The 17,409-nt window shown below is 45.1% G+C and overlaps 1 protein-coding gene across 1 annotated transcript in view; it reads right to left on the minus strand.

Moving 5' to 3' along the window:
• Positions 1–17,181, minus strand: part of LOC124798781 (insulin receptor-like) — a 124,689-nt gene extending 107,508 nt beyond the window's left edge. The window contains exons 1-2 of the mRNA XM_047262311.1: positions 17,007–17,181; positions 1,548–1,714 (exon numbers count right to left, since the gene is read on the minus strand). Coding sequence (XP_047118267.1) covers positions 1,548–1,714; positions 17,007–17,181 — 342 coding nt within the window. The remainder of the gene's footprint in view (positions 1–1,547; positions 1,715–17,006) is intronic.
• Positions 17,182–17,409: the final 228 nt, after the last annotated feature.

The following is a 17,409-nucleotide window of genomic DNA, read 5'->3' on the forward strand; positions in this document are numbered from 1 at the left end:
TGCCAACTTACTCGCCAAAACTCTTCTGTTTCTCTGGCGTACAGTGTATCTTTACGAGGTGCATTGAAGTTCTAAGGCCTCCGACTTTTTTTCTCCGGACTGGAATGAGATAGAAACATGCGCATTGTTTTAAAATGAGGCCGCGTTCATTGTCAATACGTCCCAGAGATGGCAGCACCGTACGGCAGATGGAATTTTACCGCCAGCGGCGAGAATGAGAACTGTTTTAAATACTTAAAATGGCGACGTTTTCCTTGCTTGAACAGCGTGCAATCATTCGTTTTCTGAATTTGCGTGGTGTGAAACCAATTGAAATTCCTCGACAGTTGAAGGAGACATGTAGTGATGGAGTTATGGATGTGTCGAAAGTGCGTTCGTGGGTGCGACAGTTTAATGAAGGCAGAACATCGTGTGACAACAAACCGAAACAACCTCGGGCTCGCACAAGCCGGTCTGACGACATGATCGAGAAAGTGGAGAGAATTGTTTTGGAGGATCGCCGAATGACTGTTGAACAGATTGCCTCCAGAGTTGGCATTTCTATGGGTTATGTGCAAACAATCCTGCATGACGACCTGAAAATGCGAAAAGTGTCACCCAGGTGGGTGCCACAAATGCTGACGGATGACCACACGGCTGCCCGTGTGGCATGTTGCCAAGCAATGTTGACGCGCAACGACAGCATGAACGGGACTTTCTTTTCGTTGGTTGTGACAATGGATGAGACGTGGATGCCATTCTTCAATCCAGAAACAAAGCGCCAGTCAGCTCAATGGAAGCACACAGATTCACCGCCACCAAAACAATTTCGGGTAACCGCCAGTGCTGAAAAAATTGTGGTGTCCATGTTCTGGGACAGCGAGGGCGTAATCCTTACCCATTGCACTACGGTAACAGGTGCATCCTACGAAAATGTTTTGAAGAACAAATTCCTTCCTGCACTGCAACAAAAACGTCCGGGAAGGGCTGCGCGTGTGCTGTTTCACCAAGACAACGCACCCGCACATCGAGCTAACGTTACGCAACAGATTCTTCGTGATAACAACTTTGAAGTGATTCCTCATGCTCCCTACTCACCTGACCTGTCTCCTAGTGACTTTTGGCTTTTTCCAACAGTGAAAGACACTCTGTGGCCGCACATTCACCAGCCATGCTGCTATTGCCTCAGCGATTTTCCAGTGGTCAAAACAGACTCCTAAGGAAGCCTTCGCCGCTGCCACGGAATCATGGCGTCAGCGTTGTGAAAAATGTGTACGTCTGCAGGGCGATTACGTCGAGAAGTAACGCCAGTTTCATCGATTTCGGGTGAGTAGTTAATTAGAAAAGAAATCGGAGGCTTTAGAACTTGAATGCACCTCGTACTTTCCGAAATACCCTCGTATATATATATATATATATATATATATATATATATATATAAGGTTACGGTTGTTTGCGTAAGAGGTGGATCTAGCACCCGGTAATTTTATCAGCAAGAGCAGTACAACCAAATGGTGGGTGTGATTAGTGAGTAAGTAGACAGTGGGGCATAGGCTGGGTTTGCTCACCTGGTAGAGGCCGTGCGGGCAGCGCGCGACGCAGCGGCCAGGTATGGCGACGTGCCGGCAGACGAAGCAGTCGCGGTCGCTGGGCCCCGAGCAGCCGCCCAGGCAGCTGGCGTGGCAGCAGCCGCCGGAGGCGTCGCACGCGCGCGCCTCGCACTTCGCCGGGCAGCCTGCAACACGCAACACACCGCTCTCTGTGCTCATCTATATACCTACCAACGCGAGGCTCCCAACTCTATACTAGGCGAGCATTTCTGAAGGTATGTTCCCACAGGCGCTCACGCTTCCGTGCTAGCTGTCTCGCATCTGCGGGAGTGGTCCAGCAGTCGTGGACTGTGCGCAGCAGCGGCTGGGGGCGAGTTTTAAACTCGTATAGGTCCTTCGGTAATGCGTCCTCGGTTCGTCGCCAGGCCACTTGGAGCGTTACAAGTCCATCACTCCTAAGGCTCTGCATAAGGAAAGGACAGCCAACTTGCCAGTGGCCGCCATTTTGGGCCCACTGCGCCGCTGGTGATACATTGACTTCTGCAGCATATTTAGCTGTATGCCGGGTGATCAAAAAGACTGTATAAATTTGAAAACTGAATAAATCACGGAATAATGTAGATAGAGAGGTACAAATTGACACACATGCTTGGGGTTTTATTAGAACCAAAAAATTAAAAGCGTTCAAAAATGTCCGACAGATGGCGCCTCATGTGATCAGAATAGCAATTGTTGTATCCACGGACCCAACCAACCAACCAACCAACCAACTAGCGCGCGCCCTGACCGCTGGCCAGTTCCTGTCGCGGCCGTCGGCGTCTCAGGCCGTTACCGCCGACGGAAGAGGTCGCTCCATGGCTGAGCTCGGGTCCGCAGCGCCCTCTGCCTTTTGCATATAAGGAGGAGCGCTGGCCCCGAGACAGACAGTCTATTGTCTATTGCTAGCCTTCCGTGGAGTTTGTAGCGGAGCCATTGCAGTGTGATGTTTGCTATTGTATTCGACTAGGCTCAGTACACGGATTACTCTTGGATATTACTTGGACTTGTATTGCTGGTGCACGTTTCGTCAGAAATAAAGATAAGTTATCTCTTCATTCTAGTTGGCGCAATTCTTGTCATTAATTATTTTTCGGCCAACAGACATAGCTACGTCCTGGTCACTACCCACACTTTATACAATTTGTGGTGGCTACCCCAAAAGTACCGCCGAGGACCTTGGGTTTGGGAGCCGTCACAAAAGCAATAATTAGCATAACAAAGTAAGAAAAAGCAAAGATGATGTTCTTTACAGGAAATGCTCAATATGTCCACCATCATTCCTCAAAAATAGCTGTAGACGAGGAATAATGTTGTGAACAGCACTGTAAAGCATGTCCGGAATTTTGGTGAGGCATTGGCGTTGGATGTTGTCTTTCAGCATCCCTAGAGAAGTCGGTCGATCACGATACACTTGCGACTTCAGGTAACCCCAAAGCCAATAATCGCACGGACTGAGTTCTGGGGACCTGGGAGGCCAAACATGACGAAAGTGGCGGCTGAGCACACGATCACCACCAAACGACGCGCGCTAGAGATCTTTCACGCGTCTAGCAATATGGGGTGTCTTTTTGGTTCTAATAAAACCCCATGTCATTCCAAGCATGTGTGTCAATTTTTACCTCTCTATCTACATTATTCCGTGGTTTATTAAGTTTTCAAATTTATACTGACTTTTTGATCACCCGGTATATTAGAGAAGTGCACTCAACCGTCTAATGCACTGCTAAAACTGTTCAGTGACTTTAAACAGAACATGTCGGATATTTAGCAACAAAAAATCTCAACAAATTTAAGCTAAATGAAACAAAATGCATTTGTTGTGGCGAGCATGGGGGAGGGAAGGGGGGAGCTGTTTGGGGGAGGAGACCAGACAGCGAGGTCATCGGTCTCATAGGATTAGGGATGGACGGGGAAGGAAGTCGGCCATCCGTTCCAAAGGAACCATCCCAACATTTGCCTGAAGTGATTTTAGGGACATCATGGAAAACCTAAACCAGAATAACCGGACGCGGGATTTAACCGTAGTCCTCCCGAATACTAGTCCAGTGTGCTAGCCACTGCGCCACCTCGCTCGGTGTGGCGAGCATAAAACAAAGTTTTTTCCCTGCTACCCTTTATTAATAGCGAAAGTTGATTTCGGAGTCCTTGTTGCGGTATCGAATTTGAACGCCTGTTTTCGTAATTCGCGTTAAATTGGTCCTATCAAATAGTCAGCATGACAAAAGGGAACCAATATCAGTTCGCAATTGCAAGGAAAAAATCCATCGCTAATTTGAAGCTCTATATCGACTCACTTCTTGTTCCTGTTAGGCCTACTCGGTAACACGAAAATTCGCTCAATGTCCTTTGTTATACGAAATAAAGCACTGGATTAAAATATATCAGTACCTTAGTAAATAGAATTGATACACGTGCCTATATGGTTACGCATGCTTCATATTTTTGTCAGATCTATCCCATAAAATTTTGTTTGGTACAATATTTTTAAAACGTGTTCGAATAAAACTAGCCCTACGATCAAAAGTAGGCAGTAGGAAACAGGAACAACTGTATTCGTATTAATAGACCGTAGATTGGTTCAAATGGCTCTGAACACTATGGGACTTAACATCTGTGGTCATCAGTCCCCTAGAACTTAGAACTAATTAAACCTAACTAACCTAAGGACATCACACACATCCATGCCCGAGGCAGGATTCGAACCTGCGACCGTAGCGGTCACGCGGTTCCAGACTGAAGCGCCTAGAACCGCACGGCCACACCGACCGGCAATTGACCGTAGATTTGCGGCCTAGTTGCACCAGTAAAAATAGTCTCCTGGCAACCTTAATGGCTACCGAATGAGAGGTCGTAGGTTCGCTACTTGCCGACTGCATTTTTTTTTTCTTTTTGTACATTATATAGTGTGGAACAAAGAACAAATTATTATTGAGAGCATCGTAAATATAAATTTAAACCATACTGTACAGTCAATCAGGTCAAATTTTTTACCAGTCATGATAACTTTGTACGGTAGCACTCACTATTTCTTCGTTTTATGTGGTAACAGTGGCTGTTTTATCTCTAAGATTTCTGTTTTGTAATTAAATTGCCATTAAACCATCCTATTAGCCCTTCTGACCGTTTTTTGCTGTTCGAATAGATTGGAAACTAAGTAACAGAAATACAAAAAGGAGACAAAGACAAAGGCCAGAAATGAATAAAATTAACCGAATGTTTAAGTCGAGTTCCTGCAACCTTTCCCATTGCGACCAAAAGCCTTCTCCTTGTTGCGTCTCTCCCTTCGGAAGGAATTCTGTACAGTTTTACTCCCCTTTCGTCTCGAAACGAACAGCCAAAAGCACAGCACTGAGGCATTATTCTACTTAAAACTTCGAAAATAAACAACACTTTCTAGGCTTCACACGTAACGCTCTGGCCCACGATGGCTGCTAATGCTAATGTCACGTGACGCGGTTTCAGCCAATCCTGAAATGCGGACGGCAGCAAACGCAGGGGAATAGGATGCCCACACTTTCCTTTATACAGATCTTTAATCACTCCACCATCTCCATTTCTCACTCGGTATTTAATATCTCCCACAGTGGCGATTCGCCAGTACACGATCCGGGTGTTCACAAATTTTTAGACGGAGAAATATGAGAGAGTGTCAAGCCGTCCGCGGTGGCCGTGCGGTTCTAGGCGCTGCAGTCCGGAACCGCGGGACTGCTACGGTCGCAGGATCGAATCCTGCCTCGGGCATGGATGTGTGTGATGTCCTTAGGTTAGTTAGGTTTAATTAGTTCTAAGTTCTAGGGGACTGATGACCACAGATGTTAAGTCCCATAGTGCTCAGAGCCATTTGAACCATTTTAGAGAGCGTCAAACAACGGAAAATCCAGGATGGAATGTAACAATTTTATCAAAAAGATAGATTCTACTCACCGTGTAGCAGAGATGCCGAGTCGCAGATAGGCACAACAAAAAGACTGTGACAAATTAGCTTTCGGCCAGTATGGCCTTCGTCAAAAATAGATGACAGACGCACACACACACACATACACACACACACACACACACACACACACACACACACACACGATTGCAGTCTCTGGCAACTGTAGCCATGCTGCCAAGTGTGCCAGAGACTGTTTTTAACTACTGGTGGAAGAAATCATCTATCACATACCGAAAAACGTCAATTTTCTTTTTCACCATTAAAAAGTTTTAAATTCAGTGTAAATGTCTCCACTGTCTGTTTCTTCTTTTTCGTCTCATTTAATTTTTTATTGTCATTTGGCCGAAGAGCGCGGGTTGCCTGTGCCCCTGACAGCCCACCCGTCTGCCCTTATGGGGTGCGGGGGAATTAAATAACAATGTTAAAAAAAACCAGAACTCAAATGATAGTCCGCCAGGGGTTTTTGCACACAACTCTCAAAAATTCTCGAGAAAATCGACTTCGAAATCTTCCGAGCGCCTTAACTCAATAATTCACGGCCAATTCTGTCGACAGTACGTATGGCTCTGCGACCGAAGAACAACAATCAACGCACAATCGATTAAATGGTAGGCTATAGAAATGAAGCTTTTTGTAATTAAAGAAAAAGTGGTACAACGCTCGCCTGCAATGTGGACGGCCTGGTTCCGATTCCCGGCCAATGCAATTTTTTAATCAATGGCGCATGTTCTACGAGCGTTTCCCTGACGTGTACAATATATAAAAGCGAAAAACAAAATCGTTTGTGTTCGAGACTGGTAATCACTGGTTCGAGTCTCGTTCGGATCTTTATTTTCTTTCGTGGTTTCCGTTCAGAACTAATACATACATCATTTAAATACAAAATTCATCAAGTATATACTAATTAACATCTAGCTGTCTTTTTTTATGAAAAATGCATTTCTTTTTATTTCTATTTAAATACCGGACACAAAATAAAAATTCTTAATTACCTATATTTAGTAAAAACTTGACAAACAGAACAATTCTAAATAGTATTTTCCACTTCATGGAAATGCTGATAGACAATGCGTTATATTTAAAAAATTTGCATCGGCCGGGAATCGAACATGAGCCACCGGTACTACATGCAAACATTCCACCAGAGAGCCGCGCGGCCCGCCAACATAGTCACCATGAGTTAGTGATTTAAATAAGCGCGGGAATTTTCAAACTCGATTTTCAAGAGAATTTTTGAGGTTGTATCGAATTCCTTTGGCAGTTAGATATTTGAGTTCTAAACTTCACGTACCACAAAACTATGAGAAATGACGATAATCCGATTGCAGTGTATCTCCTCCTCAGTAAACTGCACTATTGGCCATTAAAATTGCTACACCACGAAGATGACGTGCTACAGACGCGAAATTTAACCGACAGGAAGAAGATGCTGTGATATGCAAATGATTAGCTTTTCAGAGCATTCACACAAGGTTGGCGCCGGTGGCGACACCTACAACGTGCGGACATGAGGAAAGTTTCCAACCGATTTCTCATACACAAACAGCAGTTCACCGGCGTTGCCTGGTGAAACGTTGTTGTGATGCCTCGTGTAGCGAGAAGAAATGCGTACCATCACGTTTCCGACTTTGATACAGTTCGGATTGTAGCCTGCCGCGATTGCCTTTTATCGTATCGCGACATTGCTGCTCCCGTTGGTCGAGATCCAATCGCTCTTAGGAGAATATGGAATCGGTGGGTTCAGGAGGGTAATACGGAACGCCGTGCTGGATCCCAACGGCCTCGTATCACCAGCAGTCGAAATGACAGGCATCTTATCCGCATGGCTGTAACGGATCGTGCAGCCACGTCTCGATCCCTGAGTCAACAGATGGGGACGTTTGCAAGAAACCACCATCTGCACGAACAGTTCGACGACGTCTACAGCAGCATGGACTGTCAGCTCGGAGACCATGGCTGCTATTACCCTTGACGCTGCATCAGAGACAGGAGCGCCTGCGATGGTGTACTCAACGACGAACCTGGGTGCTCGAATGGCAAAACGTCATTTTTTCGGATGAGTCCAGGTTCTGCTACAGCATCATGTTGGTCGCATCCGTGTTTGGCGACATCGCGGTGAACGCGCATTGGAAGCGTGTATTCGTTATCGTCATACTGGCGTATCACCCGGCGTGATGGGTTGGGGTGCCATTGGTTACACGTCTCGGTCACCTCTTGTTCGCATTGACAGCACTTTGAACAGTGGATGTTACATTTCAGATGTGTTACGACCCGTGGCTCTACCCTTCATTCGATCCCTGCGAAACCGTACATTTCAGCAGGATAATGCACGACCGCCTGTTGCAGGTCCTGTACGGGCCTTTCTGAATAGAGAAAATGTTCGACTGCTGCCCTGGCCAGCACATTCTCCAGATCTCTCCCGAACTGAAAACGTCTGGTCAATGGAGGCCGAGTAACTGGCTAGTCACATTACGCCAGTCACTACTCTTGGTGAACTGTGGTATCGTGTTGAAGCTGCATGGGCAGCTGTACCTGCACACGCCATCCAAGCTCTGTTTGACTCAATGCCCATGCGTATCAATGCCGTTATGACGGCCAGAGGTGGTTGTTCTCTGTGCACCCAAACTGCGTGAAAATATAATCGCATGTCAGCTCTAGTATGATATATTTGTCCATTGGATACCGGTTTATGATCTGCATTTCTTTTTCGTGTAGCAATTTTAATGGCCAGTAGTGTATACCCTCTTAATTTATGGTGCACGTCGCCATCAGTGCATACCTTTACAGTACTCCTTGCTACGCTGAAAGTGGGAATCCTTTATTTATGTTGGTGCTATTTCACCTAACAAGGGGACTGTACGAACTTCCCCTCGCCGATTTAATTCATATTGACAGGATATTGGGGCACGACTACTACTTCAACTACAGCAAGACGCAACTCTCAACTGTTTTCGACAAAATGCACTATGAAAAATTTTGGCGCAAGTACGTAAGCAGACCACAGCAGATCGAGTAAGGGCTTAGTTTCGTAAGCGCGAGGTCTGTGGCTCGAATCTTGCTAACGGTACAACTTTTTTGTCAGTTATGTGCACCAGTATTCGGTGATATGGTTCGAAATGGGTGCTACAGCGCGAAATTGTGTGAATGTAAACGAAGTTTGTTACTGAAAAAAACATGCACATCAAAAAATTCAGCGTTGCTACTCTATGGACTAGATGTCTGCAGCCACGAGAAACTTTTTCACCACTGCAGTTCGATGCAGACAGGTATTATTGAGTTGTTCTTCATGTTTCTACGATCAGTATTATACTGATTCTTGCACTGATCCGAAGACTGCGCATTACACTAGCAGCAAATGAAGAAACAATAATACAAATGAAATGACTACATTGATTTGATTGATCTTTCTCGTGTATCCCTTTTTCATCTCCTATCTCCTTAAGGAAAAAAGCTTCACTTCTTTTTTTTTCAGGGCAAAGGTTTGGAAAATAATAAACGAATGATTAAATAGTGATAATTTGGACGTTCACAATGAAATTACGTGGAAATGTAAAAGAACCGCCGACATGAGATCCGATACAGGTACCTCAGCCTTATGAAACTAGGCGCTTACCCTTCTTCTTTTTTCGTCCGCAGCTCGCGGTCGTGTGGTAGCGTTCTCGCTTCCCACGCCCGGGCTCCCGGGTTCGATTCCCGGCGGGGTCAGGGATTTTCTCTGCCTCATGATGGCTGGGTGTTGTGTGATGTCCTTAGGTTAGTTGGGTTTAAGTAGTTCTAAGTTCTAGGGTACTGATGACCATAGATGTTAAGTCACATAGTGCTCAGAGCCATTTGAACCTTCTTTTTTCCCCATTTTGCTCGTTGTTGTTCCCGTCGTTTGGTGTTGTCGGACGTCACAGGACACCGCTTCTAGATCATCCAGGGACTGGGTGTTGTGTTGCCTTCATCATCATTCATCCCCATCCAGGGAGCAGTTCACCCAATGTAGCGTCGAATGTAGTAAGACCTGCACCAAGGCGGCAGGACCTGCCCTGCAAGGGGCCTCTCGGCCAATGACGCCAAACGCTCATTGTCATTTCCATTGAATACTTCACTCAGTTTATTTTTATTATTATTATTGTTACTATGAATCATATCGGTGAGAGGAAGTTCATACAGTCTCCACATAAGTGCAGCGCGGGATGTTCTTGCAACTGTTTTATAGCTTTTTGCTCGGTAAACAGTCGCTCCGTCTACTTCAGGGGGGTTGTGCGTGTCCACCATCAACCAAGTCCGTGGGAAAATTGATTACGATTTCCTGTCTTAGTCTTGAGTGCGTATGGCAATTGCAGTAGTCCGCAGCTGCAATGGGTTCTGAATTTTTAAAACATAAGAAGATAAGAAACAACAAAAACAGGCGATAAAACGGCGGAAAATTGTGGAAAGTTAAAACAAAAGTGATGGTGGGCGGTGATAATAAAATACACAGGAAGCAGACAGGGAAAAAGTAGACAGACAATTAAATAAACACGGCGATAGTCTGGATTCTGTTCGCAAGATATATGTATATAAAATCACACCCTCCGACAGTATGATGACCGTTCGCAACACTTCGGAAAAGACGCACAAAACTTAACAATCACCAGGAACACTGCACTAAAAGGTCGGCACGAAGATGACACTCAGGCAAGGGCAGATGGGAGGGGGGCACCTGGACAGAGGAGGGGGAAGAAAAAGGGGGGGAGAGGAAAAAAAGACAAGCGGGAGGGGGGGGGAAAGACGAAGGGAGAGGACTCAGAAGGGGGGAACAGAGCAGACGCGAGAGGGAATGGGGAAAAGCGGAGGAAGGAAACGCAGGAAGGACTCGGGGAGAGAAGGGAAAAGTTACAGGGTACAACGAACTAATATGGGTGCAGAATTAGGTCCAGTGCTTACAAAGTGCATAAATTCCTTTAGAAAAAAATTCGTTTGGTAGTCCGCGCAACCACTCATTCACCGCGTGGCGTACCACTTCATCAGAACGGAACTTCTTTCCTCCCATTGCGTCTTTGAGAGGTTCAAACATATGGAAATCACTTGGGGCCAGGTCTGGTATGTTGGATGAGGAAGACACTCAGAATGCAGGTCAGTGATTATTGCAACTGTTGTACGGGCAGTGTGGGGCTTTGCACTGTCATGCTGCAAAAGGACACCTGCTGACAGCAATCCATGTCGCTTTGATTTGATTGCAGGCCGCAGATGATTTCTAGGAGATGTGTATGATGCACTGGTGACAGTGGTCCCTCTAAGCATGTAATACTCCAAAATGACGCCTTTTTCGTCCCAAAAGACAGTCAGCATAACTTTCCCTGCTGATGGTTCTGTTCGAAACTTCTTTGGTTTTGGTGATGAGGAATGGCGCCATTCCTTGCTCGCTCTCTTCATTTCCGGTTAGTGGAAGCGAACCCAGGTTTCGTCTCCAGTAACGATTCTTGCAAGGAAGCCATCACCTTCTCGTTCAAAGCGCCGAAGAAGTTCTTCACAAGCATCAACACGTCGTTCTCTCTTTTCAGGAGTCAGCTGCCGTGGCACCCATCTTGCAGACACTTTGTGAAACTGGAGCACATCATGCACAATGTGGTGTGCTGACCCACGACTAATCTGTAAACATGCTGCAATGTCGTTCAGTGTCACTCGGCGGTTTTCCTTCACTATGGCTTCAACTGCTGCAGTGTTATGTGGAGTCACAACTCGTTGTGCCTGACCTGGACGAGGAGCATCTTCCACTGAAGTCACACCATTTGCGAACTTCCTACTCCATGCGTAGACTTGCTGCTGTGACAAACATGCATCACCGTACTAAACATTCATTCGTCGATCCTGGTGAAAGTCGCAAGTGGGCCTGCATCTTTTTACTGATACTGCGACGATATGTGTGCATCTGCACTATGCTGCCACCTACAGGCCATTCTGCACGCTGTTTGTAGCACGCTTACCAACTTTCAGGATAACGGCGCGAAATTTCGATTTTTTATTACAAATTTAAGGTTTTCATTTGACTCACTCTCGTATTTTCTGGAAAAAAATGGGGGGGGGGGGGAGGAAGGCAACATTATTTATTGAATGATCCGAAACACGAGACGTACATGGTAGCCCCGTCCGTACTCCACAACAGATAAAGTTACTGAAAAAAAATAAATATTTTTGACACTTTATAACTCAGCCAGCGATCGTAAGAAGACGTACCCCCCCCCCCCCCCCTCCCCCCTCCCTCTCCTTGCACGACGATTTTCGTATAACTAGTAGCAGTGGTAGTAATAACAAAAATTGATATTCTTTGTCGAAAGTATCAATGTAAAGCCGTATTATCAAAATTTAGGAGATGATGCTGCCGAAAAGGTGACTTACACCTAGTACAATATTTATCACATATGGTGGGCTACGGACTACTCTGCAAACCACGACGAAGTGCACGGCAGATGGGAACTTCCCATTATATGCTTTATAAACGGGCTTTTTCCCTTTCCATTCACGTATGGAGCGGGAGAAGATTGATTGTTTAAATGGCTGTGCTCGTTTTCGTAATTAGTGCAGTACTGTCTTCACAATACTCGAGGGAGCGATACGTACGAGCATATTCCTAGGGTCATCATTTAAAGCTGGTTCTTGAAACTTTGTTAGTAGACTTTCTCGGAATAGTTTGCGGCTATATTTAGAGAGTATGCTAGTCCAGTCCTCTTAATATCTCAGTGACACTCTCCCGTGAGATAAACCTCTGACCACATGTGCTTCCATTCTCTGTATACGTTCAATATCCCTCGTTAGTCCTATTTGCTATGGATCCCACACTCTTGACCAATATTATAGCATGGGTCGCACGAATGATTTGTAAGCAATCTCCTTTCTCGACTGCCTGCATGTCCCCAGTATTCTACCACTAAAAAGAAGTTTGCCACTGTGTGCTTTACCCGCGAGTGAGCCTATGTGATCGTTCAATTTCATATCCGTACAAAGTGTTACACCTAAGTACTTCACTTCACTGGGCAAATAGCGAATCACTGGCATTGTACTTATCTGACGCTACTTTTTTTTTTTTTTTTTTTTTTTTTTCGTTTTGTAAACTGTACAATTTTACATTTCTGAACATTTCAAGCAAGTTGCCAGCACTTGCACTACTTTGAAATATTATCAATATGCGAATGAATATTTGTGTAACTTTTTATCGGACAGTACTCCATTACAGATAACGGCGTTATTTCTGAAAAGTCAGTACTTGTATTATTCAGCGAGCATAATGAACCTTCTTGTGCTCCATAAATAAAAATGGGAAGTCTGCTAACTCTCTACGATACATTTATGCTCGTATCAGCAAAAGGCAAGAAGGTTGCCAGAGTGTTAAGTAGAAATGGAGAGACTTTATGCAGAAAGAACTGAGGCGAGTGCTACTCTGAAAGTAATAAAATCAGAGGCGTGATTAAATCTTTGTCGAATATTTCACAAATTCAAATTCCTCAGAAGTGGGAATCATACGCAGACGGTACCAAGCGAGAGGGCTTGGACACCGTACACTTTATATAAAACTCTGCCAACTGATGCAGAGAGCTCTAGATTTACAAGAAATTTTAAACTCTCGCATAACTTTTGTTCAATGCGCAGTCGGTTTAAGCACGAACCACCAAATACGAAGAGCGAATTTGCTACCGTGTGACAACTCAGTAGGTGACATTTCTTCCGAAGAGATTGACTTAAGGATAATCGGTGCTCGCAGTTGTGAGATCGAGGAAGCCGGTCGGAGTGGCCGAGCGGTTCTAGGCGCTACAGTCTGGAACCGCGCGACCGCTACGGTCGCAGGTTCGAATCCTGCCTCGGGCATGGATGTGTGTGATGTCTTTAAGTTAGTTAGGTTTAAGTGGTTCTAAGTGCTAGGGGACTGATGACCTCAGAAGTTAAGTCCCATAGTGCTCAGAGCCATTTGAACAATCTGAGATCGAGGAAGTCTTCGTCGTATTTCACGGGACTTAACAAATCACCTAACTTGGAAAGGAATAAGCACAGAGAACTACAAAATTGTAGCACCATAACAAGCAACAGACAATGCGTACACATCTTCAGTCTTCCGTGAGTAGTCACCCATCCGCTATGTAAAATAACCGAATGAACTGATTTTCGTCTATTCTGCACTTCCCTTCTCGGTTTTCTATAGCTCTTCATTCTTTCGCAATGCTTTCTGTTTTCTTTGCCCAGCATCCGGAAATCCTAGACGCTTCTATCAAATTTCGACAGCTAGTTTTGTTTTGCACCATGTCTTCTGTAGCGACAATTTCTGCCAGCTCTTTCTTCATTCCTTGCTTCGACAAATGGGCTGCTAAGGAGGACTGAAAAATCCTATAGTGCGTCTACCGTTGCCTATCGTAGGCATTTTCTTTTCCTTTTCCTTTCTTTAAGCTCTGGACATCTTCTGTATCTAAATGGGCCTTTCTCTGTTTTTACGGGTCCCAAACTACTTCTCTAAACTGTTCCTTCCTTCTTTGTCATCTTTTCTGTATGTATACTGAGAGATCCTTTTCTGTCTGTGACACGACGTGGGTTCAAAAAGTTACGGAAATTTTATAATCATGCGAGTTGCGTAAGTCGTTTCACACGATTTTTTGATCGTTATGTTGGTAAACATGTCTCAAAACACTCTGTTCAGTATAAGTCATATAGAATATTCAGTCTGTTATCAGCTTTCAAAACGGTACATGTCTCTTGATAGTTTCGGTGATTATTCATATTGTATAAGAATGGGCCACAGAACTTGTACTGAAATTTTCTTTAAGAACGGAATAAAGCACGCGTAAGTTTTAAAATTGCTAAATATTGCTTTTGCAGAATCTGTTAGGAGAAAAAAGGTATACGGTTGATATAAGCGTTTCGAAGAAGACTGTGAAGACACTGAAAATGACGAGACCCCAATACATCATCAACCGATGAAAATGTGGAGAAAGTGAAGTTATGAACGAACGCCAAATTACAGTCAGGGACGTCGCTGATGATGTAGGCTTATCGACTGGCTCATTCCACGAAATTATTTGGGAAGTTTTGGGTGTGAAACGTATGACAGCAAAATTTGTTCTAAGATCCTTAAATTTCGAACAAAAATAGCGGCATCGCTATATGAAATCAACAACGATGAGGAAGTAATTAAAGTAATTAAATGTGTCAGCCGGCCGCTGTGGCCGAGCGGTTCTAGGCGCTTCAATCCGGAACCGCGCTGCTGCTACGGTCGCAGATTCGAATCCTGCCTCGGGCATGGATGTGTGTGATGTCCTTAGGTTAGTTAGGTTTAAGTAGTTCTAAGTCTAGGGGACTGAGGACCTCAGATGTTAAGTCCCATAGTGCTTAGAGCCATATGAACCATTTGAATTTAACGTGTCATAATCGGTCAAAGACATGGGTTTCCGGATATGACGTCGAATCTAAGGGTCAGTCATCCCAGTGGAAGCATTCTGGAATGTCGGAAGAGCTCGAAAAGTGCGTAAGATGTGATGGTTATACTCTGTTTTTAATGGTGTACTGTGCCTTGAATTCTCGGTACAAGATCGAGCAGAGAATATGAAGTAGGGTACTGTTTACAAGATCAAAGCCGTTTGCGTAAGATAATCTGAGACAAACCGCCCGGACTTGTGGTGAAACGATTCATGGCTTTTAGACCACAATGATGCACCTGCCCTGCTGATATTTCGTCGCCTGTTCGTGAATTTTTGTCCACAATCGGTAGCCTACTTTACTGATGTCCCATTTGCATATTCGGCAGATACGGTCCCGTGAGGGTTTTTCTGTTCCCAAAAATAAAGGAAACCGTAATGGACACTCCCTTTACAAGTGGAGATGAGATTAAAAAATAGAAATATAAAAAACTCACCGTGCAGAGAGCTAAAAGCTTAATGCAATTTTGTCATATGATGACATGGATCATGATCCTTTCCAAACATAGGACAACATCGTCAAATGTTACGATATATCATAGCATCTGTGATACTCATATGTTTGTATGTATCTTTGTATGTATCAAAATATGTGATGCGTGCTAGAAATCTTGTCAGTGACAAAAGTGTACAGTGAGAACAATTTACGTGTGCAACAGTAAGAATGCAGTGGGAATGCAACTACATCTGTTGGACAAATTTTATGGAAACAAACACTCCAAACCGACGTTTCACGTAAGTCACAGGCAACGAAAATCTGTAACCAACCATCTGTGTTTGGCGTGTTTATAATTATGTATTATTTATATTTTAGGACAATTAATCTGTAAAAAACACACCACATGTCATAAAGAAAGCGTGTAACTTATGATGAATCACAACGATTCGAAACCGGTAACGGTACCCGTTGGATAAAGGAACTGAAAGTAAATTTGTGGCTGGTTGCTGTCCTAAGAGCTAAAAGCTATCCCAAAAAAATTGTATACGCGCAGTTCGGGTCTGCGCCGTCGATTTTTCGTTAAGACATGTGGATAAAATCATAACAAGTGTTCCGTGTTAATTTATATTTTAATTATCAATCTCTTCAATACAATGATTAGACATACCAGTGTACTGGTTGCAGAATGTTGCATTCGCTCGGCACACAACTTATTACGCTTACCCCAGACTTGCGTTTTCCATAATAACTACCATATTTACGAATCATGTAATGACTCATCTTTCACTATTTCATAATTTTCAGGTTAATGCCGATTTTCACTTATGTTCCCGCGAATATTTTTATGGTCTCTTTTTGGGCCCTTGCAGTGCTCCTCACAATGACACCCGGCTCAATGTCTTACCTAATAGCGTTCCCACGCTACATTAATTTATAATTTTAAGCAAAGCTAATTCGTAACAACAACGCGCATGCGCCTACACTGGTAAGATGACGTCATAGGCAAAAAATCATACTGCCCGACAAACACATAAACGACCTGCCCTAGTGGGCTCAACCACTGCTTATGCATTATTAGTCTCGTAGTTATTAGCGATTCAAATCAGAGGTATTTTGTCACATAAGGATGTTCGACCGGTGAGGAAGTAGAAGTTTTCACGTATAAAAGATTTAGTTCCAGAAGCGTTTGGTGGCGTGGAGAAAGCGCTGGTAGAAAGGAATAACATTTCCTGGGGACTACATTCAAGGGGATAAACCTGACGCAGATGAACACACAAAATTATTTGCAAAGAAACAACATTTCCGGTTTTTTTTTTAATCACCACGTATCGCTTGTGAAGCAGTAGAGCATTCCGGTGCTTCGGCGCGCTGGCTAGACTGGCCTCCCTGTCAAAGCCACGCCCTGCGCCGCGCCGGAGGGTGCGTGCGACGTCGGGCACGCATTCATTGAGCAGCGCCGGCCACTGACACGGGCCGCGTCCCCGTGTTTACAAACTCCGCGTGACGTAGCGGGGTCAACCACCGGGCGCCGCGCGCCAGCGCCAGCGCCGCCACGCGGCCCGCGGCCGAAGCGCCGCGCGGCGGCCGGCGCGCGGCGCCCCTGGCGGCGGCGCGCGCAGGCTGCGCTGTTTACAAACACAGCGGGGGCGGGTATCGAGCGCTCGGCCGCGGCCGCCGCGTGACCCACTTCGAGCCTCGGTCGGGCTTCCCGGCCAGACGGCTTGTCTGCCGCGCCGCGATCAATACGAGTGGCCGACGGCCCCACAACTGCAGCGCCGGCGACGGCAACTCAAACGGCCCCGTCCCACACATACCCGTGGATTACTCGAAGAAAGGATAAAATATTTATTTACTTTACAGTATTACTCGACAAAACGAACTGGTTACCTGTTATTATGGCAGCACCGTCGCCCGATAAGCATGGAGGGGAGGTACTGCTCTGCCACGTGCCACACGTCTGTAGGAGACTGAGCGTCCTGTCTATTAATAACAACACAAACAGCGGGCACAGCGTGAAACGAGTTTCTCCGGCGTATTTGC

The sequence above is a fragment of the Schistocerca piceifrons genome, chromosome 5 (assembly GCF_021461385.2).
Source record: "Schistocerca piceifrons isolate TAMUIC-IGC-003096 chromosome 5, iqSchPice1.1, whole genome shotgun sequence".
Classification (NCBI taxonomy): Eukaryota; Metazoa; Arthropoda; class Insecta; order Orthoptera; family Acrididae; genus Schistocerca; species Schistocerca piceifrons.